The sequence below is a fragment of the Genypterus blacodes genome, unplaced genomic scaffold (genome assembly GCF_046128005.1).
Source record: "Genypterus blacodes isolate CSIRO-AG114 ecotype Tasmania unplaced genomic scaffold, CSIRO-AGI_Gbla_v1 ptg000040l_1, whole genome shotgun sequence".
Taxonomy (NCBI): domain Eukaryota; kingdom Metazoa; phylum Chordata; class Actinopteri; order Ophidiiformes; family Ophidiidae; genus Genypterus; species Genypterus blacodes.
Window position 1 is genome coordinate 467,891 of NW_027466853.1, and position 26,141 is coordinate 494,031.

General features: G+C 41.0%; 2 protein-coding genes across 6 annotated transcripts; both read right to left on the reverse strand.

Moving 5' to 3' along the window:
- Positions 1-349: 349 nt before the first annotated feature.
- Positions 350-20,019, reverse strand: LOC142999061 (B-cell receptor CD22-like). Of its 5 annotated transcripts, XM_076148451.1 has the most exons (10): positions 19,789-20,019; positions 19,047-19,129; positions 18,463-18,819; positions 18,078-18,368; positions 17,610-17,870; positions 16,809-17,120; positions 16,217-16,298; positions 15,926-15,995; positions 15,488-15,820; positions 350-1,152 (listed from the first exon to the last, which is right to left on the reverse strand). In XM_076148451.1, the coding sequence occupies exons 2-9, from the start codon at positions 19,090-19,092 to the stop codon at positions 15,497-15,499; spliced, it is 1,743 nt and encodes a 580-aa protein (XP_076004566.1). In that variant the 5' UTR covers positions 19,093-19,129; positions 19,789-20,019; the 3' UTR covers positions 350-1,152; positions 15,488-15,496. The 5 variants fall into 5 exon arrangements, with proteins under 5 accessions (XP_076004566.1, XP_076004564.1, XP_076004565.1 ...); XM_076148449.1 differs by lacking the exon at positions 350-1,152 and having other exon boundaries at positions 14,439-15,820; XM_076148450.1 differs by lacking the exons at positions 350-1,152; positions 19,789-20,019 and having other exon boundaries at positions 14,439-15,820; positions 19,047-19,389.
- Positions 20,020-20,876: 857 nt separating this feature from the next.
- Positions 20,877-25,440, reverse strand: LOC142999028 (NLR family CARD domain-containing protein 3-like). Its single transcript, XM_076148409.1, has 7 exons — positions 25,113-25,440; positions 24,436-24,513; positions 24,242-24,292; positions 22,300-24,109; positions 21,915-22,001; positions 21,421-21,588; positions 20,877-21,318 (listed from the first exon to the last, which is right to left on the reverse strand). Exons 1-7 carry the CDS (start codon positions 25,438-25,440, stop codon positions 20,991-20,993), a joined length of 2,850 nt encoding a protein of 949 aa, XP_076004524.1. The 3' UTR covers positions 20,877-20,990.
- Between the last annotated feature and the right edge of the window lie 701 nt (positions 25,441-26,141).

Sequence of the window (26,141 nt, forward strand, 5' to 3'; positions counted from 1 at the left end):
TACATATCTAACTCAGAATTTCTGTCTTCAAAAACAGCAATGGTGTTAAATCAGTGACTCAGTGTGAATGTAAATATAAAGACTCATCTTTCCAACAAAGAAGTTCAGCAGTCTAAGCAGATGAAGAGTCTCCATTTAGAAAAGGGACATTTTCCTCTCTAGCAAACACAACATGTCTCCATTATTGTGATAGTTTGTACTTTGTATCATTTCTGCATATCAGTGAGCAAAGGAAGCAGTGTTGAAATGTCTTGATGAAAGGGTGACAGTATTCATATTTAGTCTTAACTATCAGTTACATTTTGTACATCTCTGCAGGTAGTAGTAAAGAGGAACCAAGTTCCCACATGTATGTAAGTACAGCAGACTTTCTGAAGCCTGCAGTCTCAGACCAGATTATTCAGCAATTTGTACAGCAGGTACTCAGTAGTATTCATCTTTTCAGGCAGGAGCTCTTACCTTGACAGACGAGCTGAAGGAGTATATCTGTAATGGACCACTGATATGCTTTACCATATAACCACATCCCCTCCACACAGACACACACACACACACACACACACACACACACACACACACACACACACACACAGATTTGTATTTGTATAGAATTTTGAAATATATCTTAAATCGATCAAAGTTTTATTGAATATGTGAAATTAAAAATAAAAGGCAACATATCACAGTTACAGTTTGTATTACAGTTTTGTCATATTCTTTGATTTTGAACAAAGTAGTGTAATCTCTAATGATTACTTGACACGGCATATGGATGAATTAAAACTGAAGCTTTTTAAATGTTTACTTTACTGTAGAAGGTTTATCAGTGAAACAGTTAGTCTGCCTAATGCACCTGTGTTAAAACATTATGCCTCTGATGGGGACATATTCTGATATTCCCCATATGTGTGCTACAGAAAATTAACATTGACTGAAACCTCACACTCCATATATTGTATAAAACATTTTAAAATCACAAGCAAATAGAAACATATATTATGAAGCTCTGTGGAATGGAAAGAATACCTGAATGCTGCTGCTTGCATTATCCCCTCTGTACAAATGGTCACAAAAATGAATTCAAAGCATAATTTCCATTAGATGGCCACAGTATTAAAGATTTAATGTAATCTGAAAAAACTAATATTTTATCTCATGTCCTCTCAGGCAACCAGCTTCAGTCCTATTTGGCATCTAACATAACATAACAAACACGTGTGAGTTATACAAATATTCATTGAACCATCTAAAGGAGAAGATTGTGTGAATAAAGATACAGTATCTCATTTCAGTTTCCACCTGGCAGGAGTTGGCAAATGGATCAGCGTTTCCTGCAGACTAACCCTTAATACTGCGACTACACTGAGCCCTGAAACAAACAGCATGACTTCATAACATTCATTTCTCATGGACAAACACATTTCAGCTTTGGGTTGAGGAGGGGCATTTATGGAAAAGGGGTTGGACTGAAATCATTTTAATCACAAGCACAGAGTTACAAAAATGGGTCCCCTTGGTTGAAAGAGTTTCAGAGCTGGATGCTAAAGGCACTTGGTTTGTGTGGGTTGTGTGAACGTTGTGTATTTTTACCTGAGAGCAAACAGCAGAGAACAAACAAATGCTGCTGTTAGAAAAACAGCTGTGCCAATGAAGACCGACAGCGGCACCTGATCTGAAGAAGAACAGAAGAGGGAGAACAGACGATGAAGTTGGTGATTGTTGTTCTCAGATGTTAAATGCAATACACACAAACAATGCATCGAATTAAAATATTAGGTCTGTTCTTTGAAACATTACATGACACAAGAAGGATTCATGGAAATGTAGAATAAGTATTGCTGCAAATAAATAATCTATAATGATCTATAAACCCACTCAGTGAGGTGTAAGCCCATACAGTTAAGAGTTAGTTGTATAAAACTGGAAAGAAGGGCGTAGGTTTAACACTTTTAACAAGAACCGACGCCTCATATATTTACACACTTACAATTTCACAGTGTGGGGTTTCATTTTTCAAACTTCTGTTGCAGCTCAAGTACTAAGCAGAAGCATAAACAATACATCAAAAGTATTGAGACCCAGTGTGTTAAGGGAAATAAACTAATAAATCATCCAAATTCTCAACCTAAATCCCTGTTTCTCTCTACTCTGTGAATTTCTTGGAATTTCATGAAAAACAGACCTTGACTCTCGGACTGCTGGGACTCAAGAATGAGGCCATAGAATCTCTGACTTGCAGTTCCCAGTGAGTTTGTGGTGCGGCAGACCAGTGTGGAAAGATTCCTCTCCTGTGGTTGATTGACAGTGATGTTGCTCCTCACACCTGCATCACTCAGAGACTCATGGCTGATGGCAAACTCATCAGAGTGACTTACAGGAAAGCCATCCAATAACCACAGCAGACGAGAAGCAGGAACTCCCTCAGCCTCACAGGAGCAGCTGACCTGGTCTGCATGTTTGATGCATCCGGAGGAGGAGCGGATCTGAGGAGCACCTGTGAGGACAGCAGGAGGAAGAAGACTCACTGTGTTTTATATTGTAGAGAATAACACATAATCTAAGTTACTTGTGATATGTTGATTTGTGATAAGTTGCATTACTTTGCATCCCACAATTTAAAAAAGTCCAATCTGTAATTCCAGGAAACAGTGACCTCTGTGCTACTTTTCTGTTTTTGCTGTATGCTGTGGTTGTGGTTTGGTGTTTCTGCAGTTTGCTGCTCTATACCCACAAGCATGACCTATACTGCAAGACGAATCCTGAACTTTGATGATGATGATGATGATGATGATGATGATGATAATGATGATGATGATCACTCTCTCTCTCTCTCTCTCTCTCAAATTTCCGATTTTGTCACAAATTTACTTACATAAAACCTTCAGTGTTAAATTGTTGGATAGTACAAATCTGCCAGCTTGTCTATCATAGGTGGCAGTACAGGAGATGGACTTTCTGTGATGGACTGAAGTGGCTTTGAAGATCAGAGCAGAGGTCTTCAAAAACGTTCCCAGGGTCTCCTGAGTGTCACCCAGGCCGGGGGTCCATGTCAGAGTTGGAGGATGAGCCTGACATGGAGTTGCAGCAGAGCAGGTCACTCTCACTGAGGCTCCCTCCTTCACAACCTGATTGGTGATGTTTAGAGTCGGTCTGGGAGGACCGCCTGGGAGGAGGACACATTTGGAGCTTTAGCTTTCATTTATTATTACTACAGGCTCGATGAGAGTAGTTGAGTTAAGGTGGAGATGAACACCTACCTCTACTGACCACAATTTTCACAGGTTTCTGTGCAAAGTTCAAATTCAGTTGTTTGTTACACTCCAGTCTGAAGTAATATGTATCAGAATTTTCAGGTTGCATGTTATACAGAGTTGTGGTGCAGTCTTTTTGTTTAAGGTGTCCAGTTAAAGTTCCATTTATTTTGATCTTTGTGGTTTTCTTGAGTTAAACACAACATTATGATTACTATCTCTCCATATTCCAACACATGCTTCACGCAAGTGCGGAACGAATCTTGTCTTAGGACAAAGGAGCAGGGGATGGTCACACAGGATCCACTGAAGACCTCTATAGTCTGTGGCACAGTTAACTTAGACTCCACACACAGTATATCTGTAATGGACCACTGATCTGCTTTACCATATAACCACATCCCCGCCACACACACACACACATTCACACACACACACACACACACACACACACACCCACACACCCACACAAGCAAACGCACACGCACATGCAAACACACGTGTGTTTGTAAAGAATTTTGAGCTAAGTCTTTAATCTATCAAAATTTTAATGAATATGTGAAATATAAAATAAAAGGCAACATATCACAGTTACAATTTGTATTACAGTTTTGTCATATTCTTTGATTTTGAACAAAGTAGTGTAATCTCTAATGATTACTTGACACGGCATATGGATGAATTAAAACTGAAGCTTTTTAAATGTTTACTCTACTGTAGAAGGTTTATCAGTGAAACAGTTAGTCTGCCTAATGCACCTGTGTTAAAACATTATGCCTCTGATGGGGACATATTCTGATATTCCCCATATGTGTGCGACAGAAAAATTTTTACTCTGAGTGAAACCTCAAACTTCATATATTGTATAAAGCATTTTTAAATCACATGCAAATAGAATCATATATTATGAAGCTCTGTGGAATGGAAAGAATATCTGAATGCTGCTGCTTGCATTATCCTCTCTGTACAAATGATCACAAAAATGAAAATAAAGCATAATTTCCATTGGATAGCCACGGTATTAAAGATTTCATGTAATCTGAAAAACCAAACATTTTATCGCATGGCCGTACATGCAACCCTGACATCCCACCCCTCTATACTACCCCTATACCCCTTTACCTCCTTTAAGAAACCACAAATGAAGCAAAAGCATACAGAGCTCTGTTATTTCTGTGCTGCGTTCTTGTCCTTAAATTTGTCCTGCGCATAAAGGCAATCCACTGTCAGTGAGTTGATCATTGAATTCCTCTTCATGCTTCACAGCATGCACCTCTCCTCCTCTAGGTAGGAGCAACCAGATGGATTTCCACAGTCTTCCTCCTCTTCCTACTACTTCTTCTTCGGCTTGGGTTTCCAAATCACGCTGGAAATTCAGGCTGCAGGTTAGGGCCCTGTAGCCCTTTGCAGTTCATGTAAATATCTTCCTCAGTCCTATTTGGCGTCTAACATAACAAAACAAACACATGTGAGTTATACAAATGTTCGTCGAACCATCTAAAGGAGAAGATTGTGTGAATAAAGATACAGTATCTCATTTCAGTTTCCACCTGGCAGGAGTTGGCAAATGGATCAGCGTTTCCTGCAGACTGACCCTTAATACTGCGACTACACTGAGCCCTGAAACAAACAGCATGACTTCATAACATTCATTTCTCATGGACAAACACATTTCAGCTTTGGGTTGAGGAGGGGCATTTATGGAAAAGGGGTTGGACTGAAATCCTTCTAATCACAAGCAGAGAGTTACAAAAATGGGTCCCCTTGGTTGAAAGAGTTTCAGAGCTGGATGTTACAGGCACTTGGTTTGTGTGGGTTGTGTAAAAGTTGTGTATCTTTACCTGAGAGCAAACAGCAGAGAACAAACAAATGCTGCTGTTAGAAGAACAGCTTTGCCAATGAAGACAAACAGCTGCACTTGACCTGAAGAAGAACAGAACAGAAGATGAAGTTGGTGATTGTTGTTCTCAGATGTTAAATGCAATACACACAAACAATGCAATGAATTAAAATATTAGGTCTGTTCTTTGAAACATTACATGACACAAGAAGGATTCATGGATATGTAGAATAAGTATTGCTGCAAATAAATAATCTATAATGATCTATAAACCCACTCAGTGAGGTGTAAGCCCATACAGTAAAGAGTTAGTTGTATAAAACTGGAAAGAAGGGCGTAGGTTTAACACTTTAAACAAAAACTGACGCCTCATATATTCACACACTTACAATTTCACAGTGTGGGGTTTCATTTGTAAAACTTCCTGTTGCAGCTCAAGTACTAAGCAGCAGCATAAACAATACATCAAAAGTATTGAGACCCAGTGTGATAAAGGAATTAAACTAATAAATCATCCACATTCTAAACCTAAATCCCTGTTTCTCTCTACTCTGTGAATTTCTTGGAATTTCATGAAAAACAGACCTTGACTCTCGGACTGCTGGGACTCAAGAATGAGGCCATGGAATCTCTGACTTGCAGTTCCCAGTGAGTTGGTGGTGCGGCAGACCAGTGTGGAAAGATTCCTCTCCTGTGGTTGATTGACAGTGATGTTGCTCCTCACACCTGCATCACTCAGAGACTCATGGCTGATGGCAAACTCATCAGAGTGATCTACAGGAAAGCCATCCAATAACCACAGCAGACGAGAAGCAGGAACTCCCTCAGCCTCACAGGAGCAGCTGACCTGGTCTGCATGTTTGATGCATCCGGAGGAGGAGCGGATCTGAGGAGCACCTGTGAGGACAGCAGGAGGAAGACTCACTGTGTTTTATATTGTAGAGAATAACACATAATCTAAGTTACTTGTGATATGTTGATTTGTGATAAGTTGCATTACTTTGCATCCCCACAATTTAAAAAAGTCCAATCTGTAATTCCATGAAACAGTGACCCCTGTGCTACTTTTCTGTTTTTGCTGTATGCTGTGGTTGTGTTGTGTTGTGGCTGCAGTTTGCTGCTCTATACCCACAAGCATGACCTATACTGCAAGACAAATCCTGAGGTTTCATAGTCTCTCTTGCTTTCATGGTCTCTCTCTCTCTCTCTCTCTCTCTCTCTCTCTCTCTCTCTCTCTCTCTCTCTCTCTCTCTCTCTCTCTCTCTCTCTCTCTCTCTCTCTCTCTCTCTCTCTCTCTCTCTCTCTCAAATTTTCACATTTTGTCACAAATTTACTTACTTAAAACTTAAAACCTCCAATGTTAACTTGTTGGATAGCACAAATCTGCCAGCTTGTCTATCATAGGTGGCAGTACAGGAGATGGACTTTCTGTGATGGACTGAAGTGGCATTGAAGATCAGAGCAGAGTTCTTCAAAAACGTTCCCAGGGTCTCCTGAGTGTCACCCAGGCCGGGGGTCCATGTCAGAGTGGGAGGATGAGCCTGACATGGAGCTGCAGCAGAGCAGGTCACTCTCACTGAGGCTCCCTCCTTCACAACCTGTTTGGTGATGTTTAGAGTCGGTCTGGGAGGACCGCCTGGGAGGAAGACACATTTGGAGCTTTAGCTTTCATTTAATATTACTACAGGCTGGATGAGAGTAGTTGAGTTAAGGTGGAGATTAACACCTACCTCCTCTGACCACAATTTTCACAGGTTGATATAGAAAGGTCAATCTCAGTTGTCTGTTACACTCCAGTCTGAAGCGATATGTATCAGAATTACCAGGTTGCATGTTATACAGAGTTGTGGTGCAGTCTTTTTGTTTAAGGTTTCCAGCTAAAGTTCCATTAATTTTTGATGTTTGTGGTTTTCTTGAGTCAAACACCTCCTGGTTATGACTATCTTTCCATATTCCAACACATGCTTGATGCAAGTACTGATTATAACCTTGTTTTAGGACAAAGGAACAGGGGATGGTCACACAGGATCCACTGAAGACCTCTATAGTCTGTGGCACAGATAACTTAAACTCCACACACAAGGCGCCTGAAACACAGCAGGAAACAGTAGAAACACAACTTTACAGTAGAAAAACCCTGTAACAAAACCCCTTATACTTAAAATCCTCCAAAATCATTTCAATTATTATATGGTTTGATCTGTAGCGACAATAACATGATTTGAAAGTAAGTTATAATCAATGCTTGGGGAAAGAATATTGAATAGTTGTTTTATAGTTTGACATCAATGCACCTCCACTCACCTTGTGACAGAAAGCCAACGAGAAGGAGAATCAGAGCTCCAGACATTTTATTATCAGATGCAGAAACTTGTGTTTAAAGGAGTCTGTAGGTCAGAGATCAGAGAAGAACAGCTACACGTGAATACAATCCTAAAGAAGCAAAAGTGGTGTCAGAATAGTACATTTTGGGGAATCTTGGAGAATAAAACGGAACGGTTTTCAAGTGTAAGTTTTGAGTTGCAGCTCTTGAAAGCAGGGAAACTTATCGACTCACTGGTAGAAGGATTGTTAGAGATTACTACTGATTAGTTTGTTACTTTTAAGACCACAGCAGCACAAGCAAGTGGAAGGAGAGGTAGGAAGTCATTTTAGTTTCCATAAGTTTATCATCAACGCAAAAGCTGCATTGTAAAATAACAAAAACAAATACACAACAATGTATGGAGTACAATCTTTAAAATGCTTTTCTGTTTTCAGTCAAATTTCTTCATATTTTTCTTTTTATTTGAAAGTTCGTATCTTGAGTTAATTTTAGTGTTCAACAATCAAGCAGAAAATGATCAGATGTTCAGGGAAAACAGGGAAAACAAATACAAAGTGCAGAACTGAAATCTCTTCCCTCTCACAATGTCCAAACACTTTCAAACTGTTGATCACTGAGCCTGGATCCCTTTAATCTCTGACCTCATATAAAATGGTATTATCTTTATCTGACTTTTTTATATACTCTCCATACTGAATTGAATCAACATCTTACCTCTTCCTGTTGAGCTGATAGATGAAAGATGTTAACAGAAGTCAATTCTTACTTGTGAATATGAATTCCAACAGCCTGAACGAAGTGATGTGAAATGAGGATCTTACAGAAATGACGGCCAACACTCTCCGCCTTAACACTTCAACACTTTACACATTTTTAGGCACGGATGTTTATGGGTTTTACTGAATAGGCTGAGAGCGTCAGTGAACAGAGAGAAGTGTTGAACAAAGAAACAAATGTGTGACTAAACATACAAGTAAAGGACAACAAAGTTTGACCTCATCATGGTTACTCTTATTTGTTTAATCCACACAGCTTCAGTGTTTGTTGTTGTATTTATCTGTTTATTTTGTGCTACATTTCTTATTCAGAATTTCTGTCTTCAAAATCAGCAATGGTGTTAAATCAGTGACTCAGTGTGAATATGAGTAAATATAAAGACTCATCTTACCTACAAAGAAATTTAGCAGCAGATGAAGAGTCTCCATTGAGAAAAGTGACATTTTCCTCTCTAGCAAACACAACATGTCTCCATGTCTCCATTACTAGTGTGGAAAGATTCCTCTCCTGTGGTTGATTGACAGTGATGTTGCTCCTCACACCTGCTTCACTCAGAGACTCATGGCTGATGGCAAACTCATCGGAGTCATTTACAAGAAAGCCATCCAATAACCACAGCAGACGGGGAGCAGGAACTCCCTCAGCCTCACAGGAGCAGCTGACCTGGTCTGCATGTTTGATGCAGCCGGAGGAGGAGCGGATCTGAGGAGCACCTGTGAGGACAGCAGGAAGAAGACTCACTGTTTTTCATATTGTAAAGAATAACACATAATCCACGCTGCACAGTGCAATTAAGCATGACGTCACAATGAATTGCATCACATGGCATTGTGTTATGTTACACTGACTTGCATTAAACGTGTTATGCCACCTTATGTTACATTGTTTCTTGCGTCATGTTGTGTTACATTTCACTGCGTTGCTTTATTTTGCTCGACGTTGTGTTTGGCTAATAATTGATAGTTCATGAGTATAACAGTAATAATTCATCTGTGATTGATATGATGACTCCAGAAAATTAGTGCAATGACTTTATAACTAATTGTGTTTAATTTGACCATAAGAAATAGTAATTAAAAAAATAATTCATACACAATATAAATCTTGAATCATGTGATACATACTCTGAAACTGAATCGGACTGTTTTTGGCATATTGACTTTCGTAGGCATTTGAAGCCTTGCAGGTAATGGAGCTGTGGACTTTACAAGTTTGAATGTTTAGAATGGGTCCTTTCCCAATAGTTCTCTGACCTCCATCATCTCTAAACCAGATGTATTCAGTTACTGCTGTGTTGGCTTCACTGCTGCACGTCAGAGTCACATTGCTGCCCTCTGGTCCTGGACCTGAGGGGCTGACTGTCACCTTGGTGTTGTAAGATATAAAATATAATCTATTTATTGTAAATATAAGAATTGTATGGTCAACATAAGGTTACATTCACACTCAAGATACTGGCTCCAAATCGTCTGAGCCAAATACACAACACTCAGTAGACTCACCAGAGAAGGCCCAAGAAACATACATTTGACTAGAAGTGGAGGATAACTACCTGAACTTCGAGACAAAGACGGTTAACACTTCGCCCATCAAGGGCTCTGTCTGTCTCACACACACACAGGCACACAAACACACTAAGCTCACATACACACATACTCACTCACTCACTCACTACACATAGACTGCTTTCACTCACACACCACACACACCCCCATCAATTGGTGACGACCTGTCTGAGGTCTCTTCACTTTACATGTGTGACTACTATAGAAATGCAGATTGTATTGTATAGTTGTTTTGTAACATATTTGCAGACAGCAGCACTCAGGACAGGACACATAGCTCCTCACCCAGCAAGGCACATCCCCAGCAAAAGAATAAGTAATTTTATGACCTCCTGCCCACTCTGTACTTAAGGCAGAGAAGCAGACGCATCTAGGTTGTTTACCGTAGAGGAAGACCCGCATGTGCTGTGCGTCCTACGTACAGCCACGCGTTAGACATTTTAAGGTTGATCCGTTAGCCGGAGACCCGCATGTGCTGTGCGTCCCATGTACAGCCGTGCGATAAACATTCAAGGTTCTTTCCCGTAGAGGGGGTTCCCGCATGTGCTGTGCGTCCCACGTACAGCTGTGCGTTAGACATTCAAGGGTCCTTTCCCGTAGAGGGAGACACGCATGTGCTGTTTATCCCACGTACAGCCGTGCGTTAGACAATACTGGGTTCGTCCGTTCAAGGTTGTCCAGTGTAGTAATGTTGCGTTAACTGCTCATTGCTTTTTAACATAGACAAAAGGTATATTTAGATTCTGATATACTTTGTGCTGGGAATTCAACTGTTAATGACTAGTGATATTTCTTTCATTCGGAGACTTTCAAAACATTTCACCGTTAAATAAATTGATTGTTCAACTTTGATTTATCTCGGTTTTACCGTTTGTGTTATGATTTCGGCTTTTCAGAGATACTTGCGTGTCCACGTTATTTCAACTGGTAGACTTTTCGGCTTGCTTTACTCAATAGGGCGAAAGAGGTTACTGAGTAGGAAACATTCAGCTAAATTGGGTTTGGAGAACTTTATGCGCACCACGCCTCTGACTTGGTGAGAAAGGGATCTGAGAAATAGAACTCGCCAAAATACGCATGAACAGCCTCTGGATTAATAAGAATATGTTTTTAAAACACGTTTTCAAGACAACTGTGGAATTGCATCTCTGAGTTCAAAGGAAAAGAAAACCTTGGAAAACACGCGTCCGTGGCAATGTCAATTTAACCTCTGCGTTAAAGTACAACATAAGGCTTATTGACCACGCTTAGTTGAAGCCCCCCCAGGAGGCAGTACTAATTCTCAGTTCAAATCTTAAGTGCAGCCTTTTTGAAAGTAGATTCGCCAATCAATAACAGTTAAACTACATTGTCATCAATGAATTATAATGCTATGGGAAAGCCCCACTAAGCACGATATAGGTGAAATGTCCGGAGAATTTGGGGTTTTTTCCTTCATCACATGCAGGAGAATGTTCCCAGCAGCTGTCCATCGTTACTGCAATAAACTCATCTGAAGACTTCAGTTCATCTTTTCCTCCTGATTCACCACCAACTCAAAGAACGCGCAGAAGAACATTAGATCGATTCTTCAATACCAGTAAGCAATTCTTTAGAGATGGAAGTATTCTCGGTTCGAACAAATAACATCATCCTAAAGTAAATAAGAGCGTAGAATCAATACTAAATTCATCCCGAATTCCCGCACTGATAGAATGATCCGAAACCAAAACTTCTTATTCGTAACAGACAATTGGCGTATCTATGTACAGAATCAACCGATTTGAGACTAAATTATCACTAGCAAACTAATATTTTATCTTATGGAGTAATCATAATCAGTCTAACAATGTCTAATACACTGTACTAATACTTGATGTATCTTTTAGAACACGAGTGCAGGCACCTACAATGCATTTCAAAGAATAATATTCCCTTTACACCGCATAGCTTTTTTCAATGTAAAAAAGTCCAATCTGTAATTCCAGCAAACAGTGACCCCTGTGCTACTTTTCTGTTTTTGCTGTGGTTTGGTGTTGCTGCGGTTTGCTGCTCGATACCCACAAGCATGACCTATACTGCAAGACAAATCCTGAGCTTTGATACGCACGCACGCACGCACGCACGCACGCACGCACGCACGCACGCACGCACGCACGCACGCACGCACGCACGCACGCACGCACGCACGCACGCACGCACGCACGCACGCACGCACGCACGCACGCACGCACGCACGCACGCACGCACGCACGCACGCACGCACGCACGCACGCACGCACGCACGCACGCACGCACGCACGCACGCACGCACGCACGCACGCACGCACGCACGCACGCACGCACACACGCACACACACACACACACACACACACACACACACACACACTCTTACATAAAACCTCCAATGTTAACTTGTTGGATAGCACAAATCTGCCAGCTTGTCTATCATAGGTGGCAATACAGGAGATGGACTTTCTGTGATGGACTGAAGTGGCATTTAAGATCAGAGCAGAGTTCTTCAAAAACGTTCCCAGGGTCTCCTGAGTGTCACCTAGGCCAGGGGTCCATGTCAGAGTGGGAGGATGAGCCTGACATGGAGCTGCAGCAGAGCAGGTCACTCTCACTGAGGCTCCCTCCTTCACAACCTGTTTGTTGATGTTCAGAGTCGGTCTGGTAGGACCGCCTGGGAGGAAGACACACTTGGAGCTTTAGCTTTCATTTATTATTACTACAGGCTGGATGAGAGTAGTTGAGTTAAGGTGGAGATTAACACCTACCTCTACTGACCACAATTTTCACAGGTTGATATAGAAAGTTCCATTTCAGTGCATTGCCACAGTCTATTCTGAAGTGATATGTACCAGAATTATCAGGTTGCATGTTATACAGAGTTGTGGTGCAGTCTTTTCGTTCTAATTTTCCGGTCAAAGCTCCATTTATTTTGATGTTTGTGGTTTTCTTGAGTCAAACACCTCAGAGTTACTTTAATCTCTCCATATTCCAGCACATGCAAGTACTGATCAAAATCTTGTTTTAGGACAAAGGAACAGGGGATGGTCACACAGGATCCACCGAAGACCTCTATAGTCTGTGGCACAGATAACTTAGACTCCACACACAAGGCACCTGAAACACAGCAGGAAACATGAACACAATTTTACAGTAAAAAAAACTTAAAAAACCTTAACAAAACCCCTTATACTTAAAACCAAAACGCAAAAGCGGTTTTAGGATAGTACATTTTGGGGAAAAAAAATAAAATTGAAACATTTTCAAGTATAAGTTTTGAGTTGCACCTCTTGAAAGCAGGGAAACCAATCGACTCACTGGTAGAAGGATTGTTAAAGATTACTACTGATTAGTTTGTTAATTTAAAGACCACAGCAGCACAAGTAAGTGGAAGGAGAGGTAGAAAGTCATTTTAATTTACATTAGTTTATCATCAACTCTAAAGCTACATTGTAAAAAAAAATGAAAAAACAAATACACAACAATGTATGGAGTACAATCTTTTAAATGCTTTTCTGTTTTCAGTCAAATTTCTTCATATTTTTCTTAATTCTAAAGTTTGTATCTGGAGTAAATTTTGTGTTCAACAATCAAGCAGAAAATTATCAACTGTGCAGATGTGAAATCTCTTCCCTCTCACAATGTCCAAACACTTTTAAAACCGTTGATCACTGATCCTGAATCCCTTTAATCTCTGACCTCATATTGAATTGAGTGAACATCTTACCTCTTCCTGTTGAGCTGACAGATGAAAGATGTTGACAGAAGTCAAGTTTCTTACTTGTGAAAATGAATTCCAACAGCCTGAACGAAGTGATGTGAAATGAGGATCTTACAGAAATGACGGCCAACACTTTCCGCCTTAACACTTCAACAACATTTTTAGGCCCGGATGTTTAGGGGTTTGACTGAATAGGCTGAGAGCGTCAGTGAACAGAGAGAGAAGTGTTGAACAAAGAAACAAATGTGTGACTGAACATACAAGTAAAGGATAACAAGGTTTGACCTCATCATAGTCACTCTAATTTGTTCAATCCACACAGCTTGGGTGAATCAAGCTATTTAGAAACTCATTCAGATTTGATGAATACAGAAACAACAACATATCAATCTGATTGGCCTTCGTCCATCACCAAGTGTGTAATGATATAAAATCAAACTTTGTATTCATGTGATGTAATCGAATTCATTGAGTGAGTGACACACATTTAAGAAACTTGTAATTTAAAGGTTCAGTTTACATTGGTTTATCTGCATTATAGTGTTTGTTGTTGTATTTATGTATTTATTTTTGTGCTACATTTCTAATTCAGAATTTCTGTCTTCAAAAACAGCAATGGTGTTAAATCAGTGACTCATGAGCATAGGAAGCAGTGTTGAAATATCTTGATGAAAGGATGACAGTATTTATATTTAGTCTTAACTATCAGTTACATTTTGTACATCTCTGCAGGTAGTAGTAAAGAGGAACCAAGTTCTCCACATGTATGTAAGTACAGCAGACTTTCTGGAGCCTGCAGTCTCAGACCAGATTATTCAGCAATTTTAACAGCAGGTACTCAGTAGTATTCATCTTTTCAGGCAGGAGCTCTTACCTTGACAGACGAGCTGAAGCAGTATATCTGTAATGGACCACTGATCTGCTTTAAAATTAAAAATAAAAGGCAACATATCAGTTACAGTTTGTTTTACAGTTTTGTCATATTCTTTGATTTTGAACAAAGTAGTGTAATCTCTAATGATTACTTGAGACGGCATATGGACGAATTAAAACTGAAGCTTTTTAAATGTTTACTTTACTGTAGAAGGTTTATCAGTGAAACAGTTAGTCTGCCTAATGCACCTGTGTTAAAACATTATGCCTCTGATGGGGACATATTCTGATATCCCCCATATTGTAACGGGTGGTGTATGGACCCAATTGCAGTACAAAGGACTCAGAATCACTGGTATAGTTCAACGGTTTTACTGACACTCCGGCAGACAGGCGGACAGCACAGAAACACAGTGACAGGCGGCGCTCGGTCGAGCGGGCAGGCAGTCGATGCAGCAAAGGTACCAGGAAGGAGCAGGCAGGCGGGTAGTCATGAACAGGCGGGCGGTCAGGATACCTGGGAATTCAGGAGGCAGGCAAAGCAGAGGAATCGGGGACAGGCAAGGTCGGTACCGGGAAGACAGGCAGGAGTATGCTGGAAGGTCTCGCATGGCACAGAACAATCTGGCAAAGGAGTGAGTGTGGAGCTGGTGAATATATGTGCTGGGCTGATTGCATGTGATGAGAAGCAGGTGTGTGCACAGGTGAGTAGAGAAGACTGGCGAGGTGGGTGTGGCTGGCAGGCTGAGTGGGGCGGAGGCAGGATCAACGGAAAAACACTGAGAGCTGGATGACTGAACTGTGACACATATGTGTGCGACAGAAAATTAACATTGACTGAAACCTCACACTCCATATATTGTATAAAACATTTTAAAATCACAAGAAAATAGAAACATATATTATGAAGCTCTGTGGAATGGAAAGAATATCTGAATGCTGCTGCTTGCATTATCCCCTCTGTACAAATGGTCACAAAAATGAATTCAAAGCATAATTTCCATTAGATAGCCACAGTATTAAAGCTTTGCCATCTGAAAAACCAAACATTTCATCGCATGGCCGCACATGCAATCCCCACACCCCACCCCTCTATACTTGTTCACCTCTGCTAAGAAACCACAAATGAAGTAAAAGCATACAGAGCTTTGTTATTTCTGCGCTGCGTTTTTGTCCTTAAATTTGACCTGCGCATAAAGACAATCCAGTGGCAGTGAGTTGATCATTGAATTCCTGTTCATGCTTCCCAGCATGCACCTCTCCTCCTCTAGGTAAGAGCAACCAGAGGGATATCCACAGTCTTCCTTCTCCTCCCCCTCCTTCTTCTTCGGCTTGGGTTTCCAAATCACGCTGGAATACAACACATTGTCGTCTTCCTGAGGGCTGCTTGCCTCAGGGATGGGTGCAGGCTGCGGGTGAGGGCCCTGTAGCTCTTTGCTGTTCATGTAAATATCTTCTTCAGTCCTATTTGGCATCTAACATAACAAAACAAACACGTGTGAGTTATACAAATATTCATCGAACCATCTAAAGGAGAAGATAGTGTGAGTAAAGATACAGTATCTCATTTCAGTTTCCACCTGGCAGGAGTTGGCAAATGGATCAGCGTTTCCTGCAGACTGACCCATAATACTGAGACTACACTGAGCCCTGAAAAAGACAGCATGACTTCATAACATTCATTTCTCATGGACAAACACATTTCAGCTTTGGGTTGAGGAGGGGCATTTATGGAAAAGGGGATGGACTGAAATCCTTTTAATTACAAGCACAGAGTTACAAAATTGGGTCCCCTTGGTTGAAAGAGTTTAAGAGATGGATGTTACAGGTACTTGGTGTGCGTGGGTTGTGTGAACGTTGTGTATCTTTACCTGAGAGCAAACAGCAGAGAACAAACAAATGCTGCTGTCAGAAAAACAGTTGTGCCAATGAAGACCGACAGCGGCACTTGACCTGAAGAAGAACAGAAGAGGGAGAACAGAAGTTGAAGTTGGTGATTGTTGTTCTCAGATGTTAAATGCAAAACACACAAACAATGCAATGAATTAAAATATTAGGTCTGTTCTTTGAAACATTACATGACACAAAAAGGATTCATGGATATGTAGAATAAGTATTGCTGCAAATAAATAATCTATAATGATCTATAAACCCACTCAGTGAGGTGTAAGCCCATACAGTAAAGAGTTAGTTATATAAAAACTGGAAAGAAGGGCGTAGGTTTAACACTTTTAACAAGAACTGACACCTCATGTGTCACACACTAACAATTTCACAGTGTGGGGTTTCATTTGTAAAACTTCCTTTTACAGCTCAATTACTAAGCAGCAGCATAAACAATACATCAAAAGTATTGAGACCCAGTGTGTTAAGGGAATAAACAAATAAATCATCCAAATTCTAAACCTAAATCCCTGTTTCTCTCTACTCTGTGAATTTCTTGGAATTTCATGAAAAACAAACCTTGACTCTCGGACTTCAGGGACTCAAGAATGAGGCCATAGAATCTCTGACTTGCAGTTCCCAGTGAGTTTGTGGTGCGGCAGACCAGTGTGGAAAGATTCCTCTCCTGTGGTTGATTGACAGTGATGTTGCTCCTCACACCTGCATCACTCAGAGACTCATGGCTGATGGCAAACTCATCAGAGTGATCTGCAGGAAAGCCATCCAATAACCACAGCAGACGGGGAGCAGGAACTCCCTCAGCCTCACAGGAGCAGCTGACCTGGTCTGCATGTTTGATGCATCCGGAGGAGGAGCGGATCTGAGGAGCACCTGTGAGGACAGCAGGAAGAAGACTCACTGTTTTTTATATTGTAAAGATTAACACATAATCTAAGTTACTTGCATTATGTTGATTTGCGATTAAATGCATTACTCTGCATCCCATTGTTTTGCATTATTCTGCACAGTGCCATGTTGCATGACATCACAATGAATTGCATTACATTGCATTGTGTTATGTTGCACTGACTTGCATTAAACGTGTTATGCCACCTTATGTTACATTGTTTCTCGCGTCATGTTGTGTTACATTTCACTGCGTTGCCTCATTTTGCTGGACGTTGTGTTTGGCTAATAATTGATGTTCATAAGTAAAACAGTAATAATTCATCTGTGATTGATATGATGACTGCAGAAAATGAGTGCAATGTTGACTTTGAAGGACCTTCACAAAACTAATTATGTTTAATTTGACAATAAAAATAGTAATTCATGAAAAAATGTATACACAATATAAATCTTGAATCATGTGATACATACTCTGAAACTGTATCGGACTGTTTTTGGCATATTGACTTCCGTAGGCATTTGAAGCCTTGCAGGTAATGGAGCTGTGGACTTTACAAGTTTGAATGTTTAGAATGGGTCCTTTCCCAATAGTTCTCTGGCCTCCATCATCTCTAAACCAGATGTATTCAGTTACTGCTGGGTTGGCGTCACTGCTGCACGTCAGAGTCACATTGCTGCCCTCTGGTCCTGGACCTGAGGGACTGACTGTCACCTTGGTGTGTTTAGGTGCATCTGAAAAAGGAGGGATGGGTGATGAGTGAGTAATCTGTAATTCCAGCAAACAGTGGTTGTGGTTTGGTGTTGCTGCACTTTGCTGCTCTATACCCACAAGCTGCACCTATGCTGCAAGACAAATCCTGAGCTTTGATGATCTCCCTCTCTCTCGCTCTCTCATCTCTCTCTCTCAAATTTTTAAATTTTGTCAACAGATTTACTTACATAAAACCTCCAATGTTAAATTGTTGAATAGCACAAATCTGCCAGCTTGTCCATCATAGGTAGCAGTACAGGAGATGGACATTCTGTGATGGACTGAAGTGGCATTGAAGATCAGAGCAGAGGTCTTCAAAAACGTTCCCAGGGTCTCCTGAGTGTCACCCAGGCCGGGGGTCCATGTCAGAGTGGGAGGATGAGCCTGACATGGAGCTGCAGCAGAGCAGGTCACTCTCACTGAGGCTCCCTCCTTCACTACCTGCTGGTTGATGTTTAGAGTCGGTCTGGGAGGACCGCCTGGGAGGAGGACACATTTGGAGCTTTAGCTTTCATTTATTATTACTACAGGCTCGATGAGAGTAGTTGAGTTAAGGTGGAGATTAACACCTACCTCCTTTGACCACAATATGAACACTTTGATAATAAAAGTTCAAATTCAGTTGTTTGTTACACTCCAGTCTGAAGTAATAATAATCAGACGTATCAAGTTGCATGTTATACAGAGTTGTGGTGCAGTCTTTTTGATTTAGGTTTCCGGTCAAAGCTCCATTTATTTTTGACGTTTGTGGTTTTCTTGAGTCAAACACCTCCTGGTTATGACTATCTTTCCATATTCCAACACATGCTTGATGCAAGAACTGATTATAATCTTGTCTTAGGACAAAGGAACAGGGGATGGTCACACAGGATCCACCGAAGACCTCTATAGTCTGTGGCACAGATACCTTAAACTCCACACACAAGGCACCTGAAACACAACAGGAAACATGAACACAACTTTACAGTAGAAAAACACTTTTGTTGAAACCTTAACAAAACCCCTTATACTTAAAACCATCAAAAATCATTTCAAACATTTATATGGTTTGGTCTGCAGCAACAATATCAAGTTTTGAAAGTAAGTTATGGTCAATGCTTGGAGAAAAAATACTGAATAGTAGTTTTATAGTTTGACATCAATGCACCTCCACTCACCTTGTGACAGAAAGCCAACGAGAAGGAGAATCAGAGCTCCAGACATTTTATTTTCAGATGCAGAAACTTGTGTTTAAAGGAGTCTGTAGGTCAGAGATCAGAGAAGAACAGCTACACGTGAATACAATCCTAAAGAAGCAAAACCATTCAGCGGTTTTCAAGATAGTATATTTAGGGGACTCTTGCGGAATAAAACAGAAACATTTTCAAGTGTAAGTTTTGAGTTGCAGCTCTTGAAAGCAGAGAAACCTATCGACTCACTGGTAGAAGGATTGTTAGAGATTACTACTGATTAGTTTGTTACTTTTAAGACCACACCAGCACAAGTAAGTGGAAGGAGAGGTAGAAAGTCATTTTATTTTCCATAAGTTTATCATCAACTAAAAAGCTGCATTGTAAAAAAAAAACAAACAAACAAACAAACAAATATACAACAATGTATGAAGTACAATCTTCAAAATGCTTTTCTGTTTTCAGTCAAATTTCTTAATTCTTAAGTTTGTATCTTGAGTTAATTTAGTTTTAAAAAATCAAGCAGAAAATGATCAACTGTTCAAGGAAAACAGGGAAAATATGTACAAAGTACAGAATTGAAATCTCTTCCCTCTCACAATGTCCAAACACATTCAAACTGTTGATCACTGATCCTGGATCCCTTTAATCTCTCACCTCATATAACATGGTATTATCTTCATCCAACTTTTATATGTACTCTCTATATTAAATTGAATGAACATCTTACCTCATCCTGTTGAGCTGATAGATGAAAGATGCTAACAGAAGTCAAGTTTCTTACTTGAGAATATGAATTCCAACTGCCTGAATGAAGTGATCTTAGAGAAATGACGGCCAACACTCTCCGCCTTGACACTTCAACACAATAAACATTTTCCAGTACGGATGTTAACGGGTTTTACTTAATAGGCTGAATGACCCGTGTGTGTGTTATGTCCTCATGCGGGAGTCAAGCTAGTTTGGCCTGTAGGAAGTGAAGTGAAAATGAGGAAATTGAAAAAAATACGAATGAGGCAGTGACAGTGAGAATTGCATCACCACATTACAAGTTTCGCAATTTTTTCCTTTTATATTCTAAAGTAAATTCCATCTCTGTAGATTGTCTTCCTTTTGTGAATATGCAAACTGAAGTTCGATGAATTCGTCACTCATGTGTCATTATTTAAGATATAGTCCAATATCACAGAGAGTCCAAAATGGAGTTAGAATATTTTTGATGTTGATGATGAATTGAGTCTTCATGGTTCCCCTTTTGTCTCAGATTAACACATATTGTCTATTTTTAGAGTGACACCCACACATTTCCAGTAAGTTCAGGCTGCGAAGATGCATAATCAATGTGCGAGTGAAAAGAGCGTCAGTGAACAGAGAGAAGTGTTGAACAAACAAACAAATGTGTTACTAAACATACAAGTAAAGGACAACAAAGTTTGCCCTCATCCCAGTCATTATTATTTGTTTAATCCACACATCTTGAGTTAATCAAGCTATTTAGAAACTCATTCAGATTTGCTGAATACAGAAACAACAACATATCAATCTGATTTGGCTTCGTCCATCACCAAGTGTGTAATGATATAAAATCAAACTTTGTATTCATGTGATGTAATGGAATACATTGAGTGACACTGTTTGCAGGACTAATTTAAGAAAGAACTCAAGGTTCAGTTTACATTAGTTTATCTGCATTATTGTGTGTTTTTTATTGTATTTATTTTTTGTGCTACATTTCTAATTCAGAATTTCTGCCTTCAGAGCAGCAATGGTGTTAAATCATTGTCCTTGTTTACACAGTTGGATTCTGTTGTTGGTGAAATTCACATATCTGACTGTGACACAAATATTCTTATATACAACTGTCATCTTCTTACGCAAACTGTTGCTTTCTTTCTCAGTACCACATACTTTATACACTTCATGTTATCTGACTCATGGTCGTCTTCCTCCAGTCAGATCAGCGGGAGATTTTAGTAACTCCACTATCTTTGTCTGAAGCTCCTTGGCTTTCTCTGCGTTCTCTCCTCTCCCGATACCTCCTGCCACCTGCAGCCCCTTCAGCACTGACTCCAGGGCGTCTGCATTCCTCACCGAGTCCATCTGGTCTCTGTCAGCCCTGATCTCCTCCACCCAGTCCAGGTAGGCCTGAAGCAATCCGAGGTCATCCACAAAGTTTGCAATTATGCGGAGTCCGGGTCGGCGCTGCTCCAGCTCCTTTAGCCTCCTCCTCCCAGCTTCTCCAATGTCATTTCCAACAATGCTGAAAAAGAAGGAAACAGAATGTACGTCAGTCATGAACCACTTTTTGTGACGGGATATAGAGTTCCCACTAGAGGGCAGTGCACTGATGTTTTCCCCTTACGTCAGCGTCTTCAGAGATGTATTTCTGCTGAGGCAGTTGACAATGTTTTCTGTTCCTCTCTCTGTGATTCCAGTGATGTCCAGATAGAGTTCCTCCACTGTGGTGTTGTGCTCCAGGGCATTCCACAGCTCCAAAACCCCCTCAGGACCCAGGTTATTACCACACATACTGCATAAAGAACATGGCAGGCTAAATCAAGTTCTTTTTATAGGGTTTGAAATAAAATAAAAAAAAGATTAGATAAAATAATAAGAGGAGAAAAGAGCAAGAATGGAATACTTGGTACTAAGGGTGTGGAGACAGAGGGTGTAAGACCTCATTTTGATTAATTGTTGTAAAATCGTGATAATGAGATAATCAGACTGCAAATACAAGATCTATTAATTTGAATTAAGTTTGCTCATAATATCAGCGACACCCTCTTAACTCAGATCCCTCAATATAAATATCTGAAGCATTCTTTTGATTCTGTTAAGTATGCAGTAATGACTTACAAGAGCTTCTTCACTTGGCACTCATTGGACTTCAGAACTGCTGATTCTAAAATAGCAGCTTGCCTATCGAGGCAGTTGTACCTAAGGCTGTAAGAGAAAACAGTGTGTTTTAATCTTTATGGTCAATGTATCGATGAGAATCTTTATCTATTTGGTGACTTTACGATAAAGGTCCAGACTCTAGAGCAGGGGTGCCCACACTTTTTCAGCTCGGGATCTACTTTTAAGAAGACCAAGTGTAAGCGATCTACCTCTCCAACGGGCGGGGGTGTCTGCGATTTCTGTTGACGGGGGGGGACGGGGGACGGGGGGCGGGGGGCGGGGGGGCTGCTTGATCGACCGGTCGATCGACGTATTGGGCACCCCTGCTCTAGAGTATACTCACTAGAGAGATTCACAGCGGTGTAGAATGGGTCCAAGTCTGTGGAGTCCTCTGTTGCCAATATTGGAGTAGCCTAAGTTGAGCTCTTGCAGCTTGTGTGGTGAGAACTGAAGCACGTAATGCATCGCCGCACAGTCCACAACGCTCAGCTTCATTTTAAACAGGTTCAGTTTTTTTATCTCTGGTGCTGCAATACTGGTGGCTTCCTTCGTATGGAACTCCATAAGGCAGTGGAGAAGATTCAGGGCTGCTTGATTTTCCAAGTCCCTGCCCTTGAACTGGTCTTGGAACCACAAACCCAGCTTGGCAGGAATGCCGTCCGCTTCCTGCACGGGGGAAAGAACCATGCCGTCTAATTGACCTCCCAACCGTGCTCGGAGCATTCCCATGAAGAAGCGTGTGAACATTTGGAGGCTCTCCAGCTTGTCAGTGTGGAGGTTTGGATTTTGCAGAAGTGGGGCTGTAGAAGATGTAGGCCGTACTCCAAAGCACCAGAAATCCAGAGCCTGGATTATGTCCTCTTGGTGGAAGAGGTTGATGGCACAGTACAGGGCAGCAAGATGCTCTTGAACAGTCAAGTGGAAGAAAGAAAACATCTCAACTGTCTCCTCTTTGAGAGGCTGGAGGATGTGACAGAGGAAGGTGCTCTGAATATCGGCAGGTTTCACTCCATATTTCTTCAAATCCGTCCTGTCAAACATGATCTTTTTCTTTAGAAGGGTTTCATAAGCCAGTTTACCCAGGTTTGTCAGCTGCTGTTTAGCTAGAGAGAGAACTTCAGCTCTTGGCGTGCTTCTTTCTGCACTGCCCTTGAGAGCATGATGCTTGACTGCCGTAAATAGGTAGCAGAAGTAAACCTCACTGACGGTTCTGGGAGGGTTTAGCTCCAGAGACTTTGAGTCATCCTTGTCTTGATTTCCTGAAGAGAAGAACTCTGCCATAGCTGTACAGATGATATAGCAGTAAAGAGGAATGAAGGACAGTACAAAGAGGTTGTCATTGCTCAGGATGTAATCGTAGACTTTTTCAGCTACTCTGCTGTCTTTGTAGAATTTGGAGGTATATTCTTTCACCTGGTCTTCCTCAAAGCCCAGCACTACACAACATCTCTGAAAGAAGCGCTTAGGAGCTTCAGTAGATGGCCTTGTTGTGAGAATGACTGAGGCCTCTGGAAGTAGGCTTCCCTTGATTAGAGCCACGATCAGCTCTGACACTGGTACCTTTGAATCCACACTGATGTCTTTGTCAGGAGTGTCCCACTCCAAGGGGAATTTGAACTCATCCAATCCATCTAAGATGAAGAGCAAAGAGCTGGGAAACTTGAGAAGATCAGGCAGAACCGTCTTGAGGTACCGGAACCGTTCTTCAAGCAGGTCCAGTAAACTCAGAGGTGCTTCAATCATATTTAGCTCCCTAAAGCGCAGGTCAAAAATGCAGGTGAATTCACGCATGTTCTTCCCTATGGCCCACTCATATACCAGCCTCTGCACTGCTACGCTCTTCCCGATGCCAGCGATTCCCTTCACTTTCACCCTTTTTGGAGGTCGTCCTGATGCTCCCTGGGGATCGAGGAGGTGACCTGGACGGATACGTTGGCAAGCCTGATGGACATAGATGCGAGCTCGTCTGCTCGCCAGGTCAAAGTACTCGTGTTGGCTGCTGTCAACAAAGTCATTGTCTTCGGTGACAAATAGGTCGGTGTAGTGGATCTCGATGTGAGAAGCTGAGTTTGAAGCCACTGCCTCGCCCTCTGAATAACATTTTAATTGTTCTGTGCGTTTTAATAGAGTTGTTTTGTGGGCAGAAATTGGAGCTGCAATAGAATAAAAGAATGTGAAATTATTTTAAGAAAATATTCTTTTGAATTTGTCAGCAGTTCTTGAACTCAGACTACATCATTATCCAAAATAAATATTAATTCCTCGAGTCTTAGATATCAGCATACCTCGGATATTGGCCAACTTTATACTTCTGCTCAGCTTTACATTTTCTTGAGCTGCATGAGAGATTAGCAGATTCAAATACATTTTAAAACATGAAAATAAGTTAAATAAGATAAGATAAACAATCAACTGTAAAGCATAGCATTGTATGAGATTTATATCCATGTATTAAATAAGTTAAGAAAAATACTATTACCTTTGACGTCTGTATTTATGTTGAATGCCTTGCTCTTCCCCTTAAAGAGTTTAGCAATGGGGCTTTTATGTTTCTTGTCTGTTGATAACAGCGATTATATTGAATACACAGAGAAAAACACTGAACCCTGCAATTTGATTTCATTGAGACTGAAATGGGACCATTATGTATGGACAGTAGGGACACCCCTTTTTTTGGAATATATGGAATAACAGCATGAGCACAAGTGCAGTTATTATGTTAGATACCAAGCATGGCAATGAAGCTAGTGGCTCACCTTCATGTCTACAATGAACCCTACACTACTAACTAGTTACACCCGTATGTTCCCTGCTATGGTTTGTTCAACAGTCAGCTCAGAATATAACCTGAGCCTGTCTATACCATGTGTAAAATTATTGCATCTACAATCAATTTCAATGGTTCAACAGCCATTTCCATTGTTGAACCAACATGTTTTGCGTGTGGTGTGTGCGTGTAGTCTCTTTGCCAGTGATATGGAAAATTACTTGGCAAAACTTCACAGCGCATTTTAATGGTACCATGTTAATAATTCCCCCATGCCCCTTTCATTCACGCAGTACAATCTGGTTGTTTTTTGCAGTGCAGGTTTTGAATACGTGATCGTAAATGCACCTGTTCATATTAATACAGTCACCACATATTAACACTCTTACCTTCCACTTTCACAGGTGCAGGCTCTGGCTTAGTGGGTGCATCATTCCTGCAGTGTCTCTCCACCCAGGCCTGCAGGTCCTTACAGTAATAATCCTGCACCTCCCTCAGTACCTGCAGGAACTTTTGGCTGCTCTCCTCAGTGGCACACACAGTCTCCAGAGCCTGAACCACAGCGTTGGAAGGTGACCTCTCCAGCAAAGACAGGTAGTGAGTAGAGGAAAGCACGTCAGCATCACGCAGCCAACGCAGCAAGGGCGCTGGATGGTCCCGAGTCCAGGTTAGCAGCAAGTCTCTCTGGGACCGGAGGAGCTGCTGAGCTGAGGTCATGGCTTCAAAACGTATGTCACTGCCAAGATGAATGAAGTAAATACAACTGTGGTGGATAAGTCTTTAAAGATTGAAAAGTGTCATTAGTATACTCACCTGAAGAAGATATTGTTCCATAGCATTGCATTCAGTAAGACCTTCCCTCCTGTCTCGAGTCACAAGTATTGGCTCTAAGGCCGTTTGCATCTGGTCATAAGGTACAGGAAGGCGGAGCACAACTGCTTCAGGCAACAATTCAAACAACTTATCGAAGGGTCCAAAGTTCAAAGAATTCAGGTCGGTGTCACTGCTTTGTTTGACCGCAAAGAAACATGCCAATCCCTTCCAGACTGGCACTGATTAGGAAATAACATTCAATATAAAGAAACATATCAGAATGTGTTAATGTGTTTTGCATCTTGAGACCTCTACTAAGATTTCAATTCCGATACTGAAGAAATTTACAAGCTTCATTTATAATGAATGCACGTTATCTAAGAGAATCATTCTTTTCTCTGATAACATTTACTTCCACTCATCTGTATAGTGTGCATAGCTCAGATGACCTACTTATGAAGCCACTTCAAAGCGAATCAATTGCTTATCTGTTTTATTGCATTTTTACAGCTTTTTGTACCTTGGTTGTCATGATTCGTGCAGACAGAGGGAATCAAACAGATTTAGCAGCAGAAACCTTAGAGGAAACAGGCAACAGCATGAGA

Bases quoted from the DNA above. Each gene is read 5' to 3' on its own strand.
- LOC142999061 (XM_076148451.1), bottom strand. From the start codon at position 19,092: ATGTCTGGAGCTCTGATTCTCCTTCTCGTTGGCTTTCTGTCACAAG. The intron at 16,299-16,808 runs GTTTGTTTTTCA...GTTCTTCTTCAG, and splicing joins CCTGAAGTCCGAGAGTCAAG to GTCAAGTGCCGCTGTCGGTC. The intron at 15,996-16,216 runs GTAAAGATACAC...TGTCTTTTTCAG, and splicing joins TCTCTGCTGTTTGCTCTCAG to GGCTCAGTGTAGTCTCAGTA.
- LOC142999028 (XM_076148409.1), bottom strand. From the start codon at position 25,440: ATGACCTCAGCTCAGCAGCTCCTCCGGTCCCAGAGAGACTTGCTGCTA. The intron at 24,110-24,241 runs GTATGCTGATAT...ATTCTATTGCAG, and splicing joins AAAGTTGGCCAATATCCGAG to CTCCAATTTCTGCCCACAAA. The intron at 21,589-21,914 runs GTAAGTCATTAC...TTCTTTATGCAG, and splicing joins TGCCAAGTGAAGAAGCTCTT to TATGTGTGGTAATAACCTGG.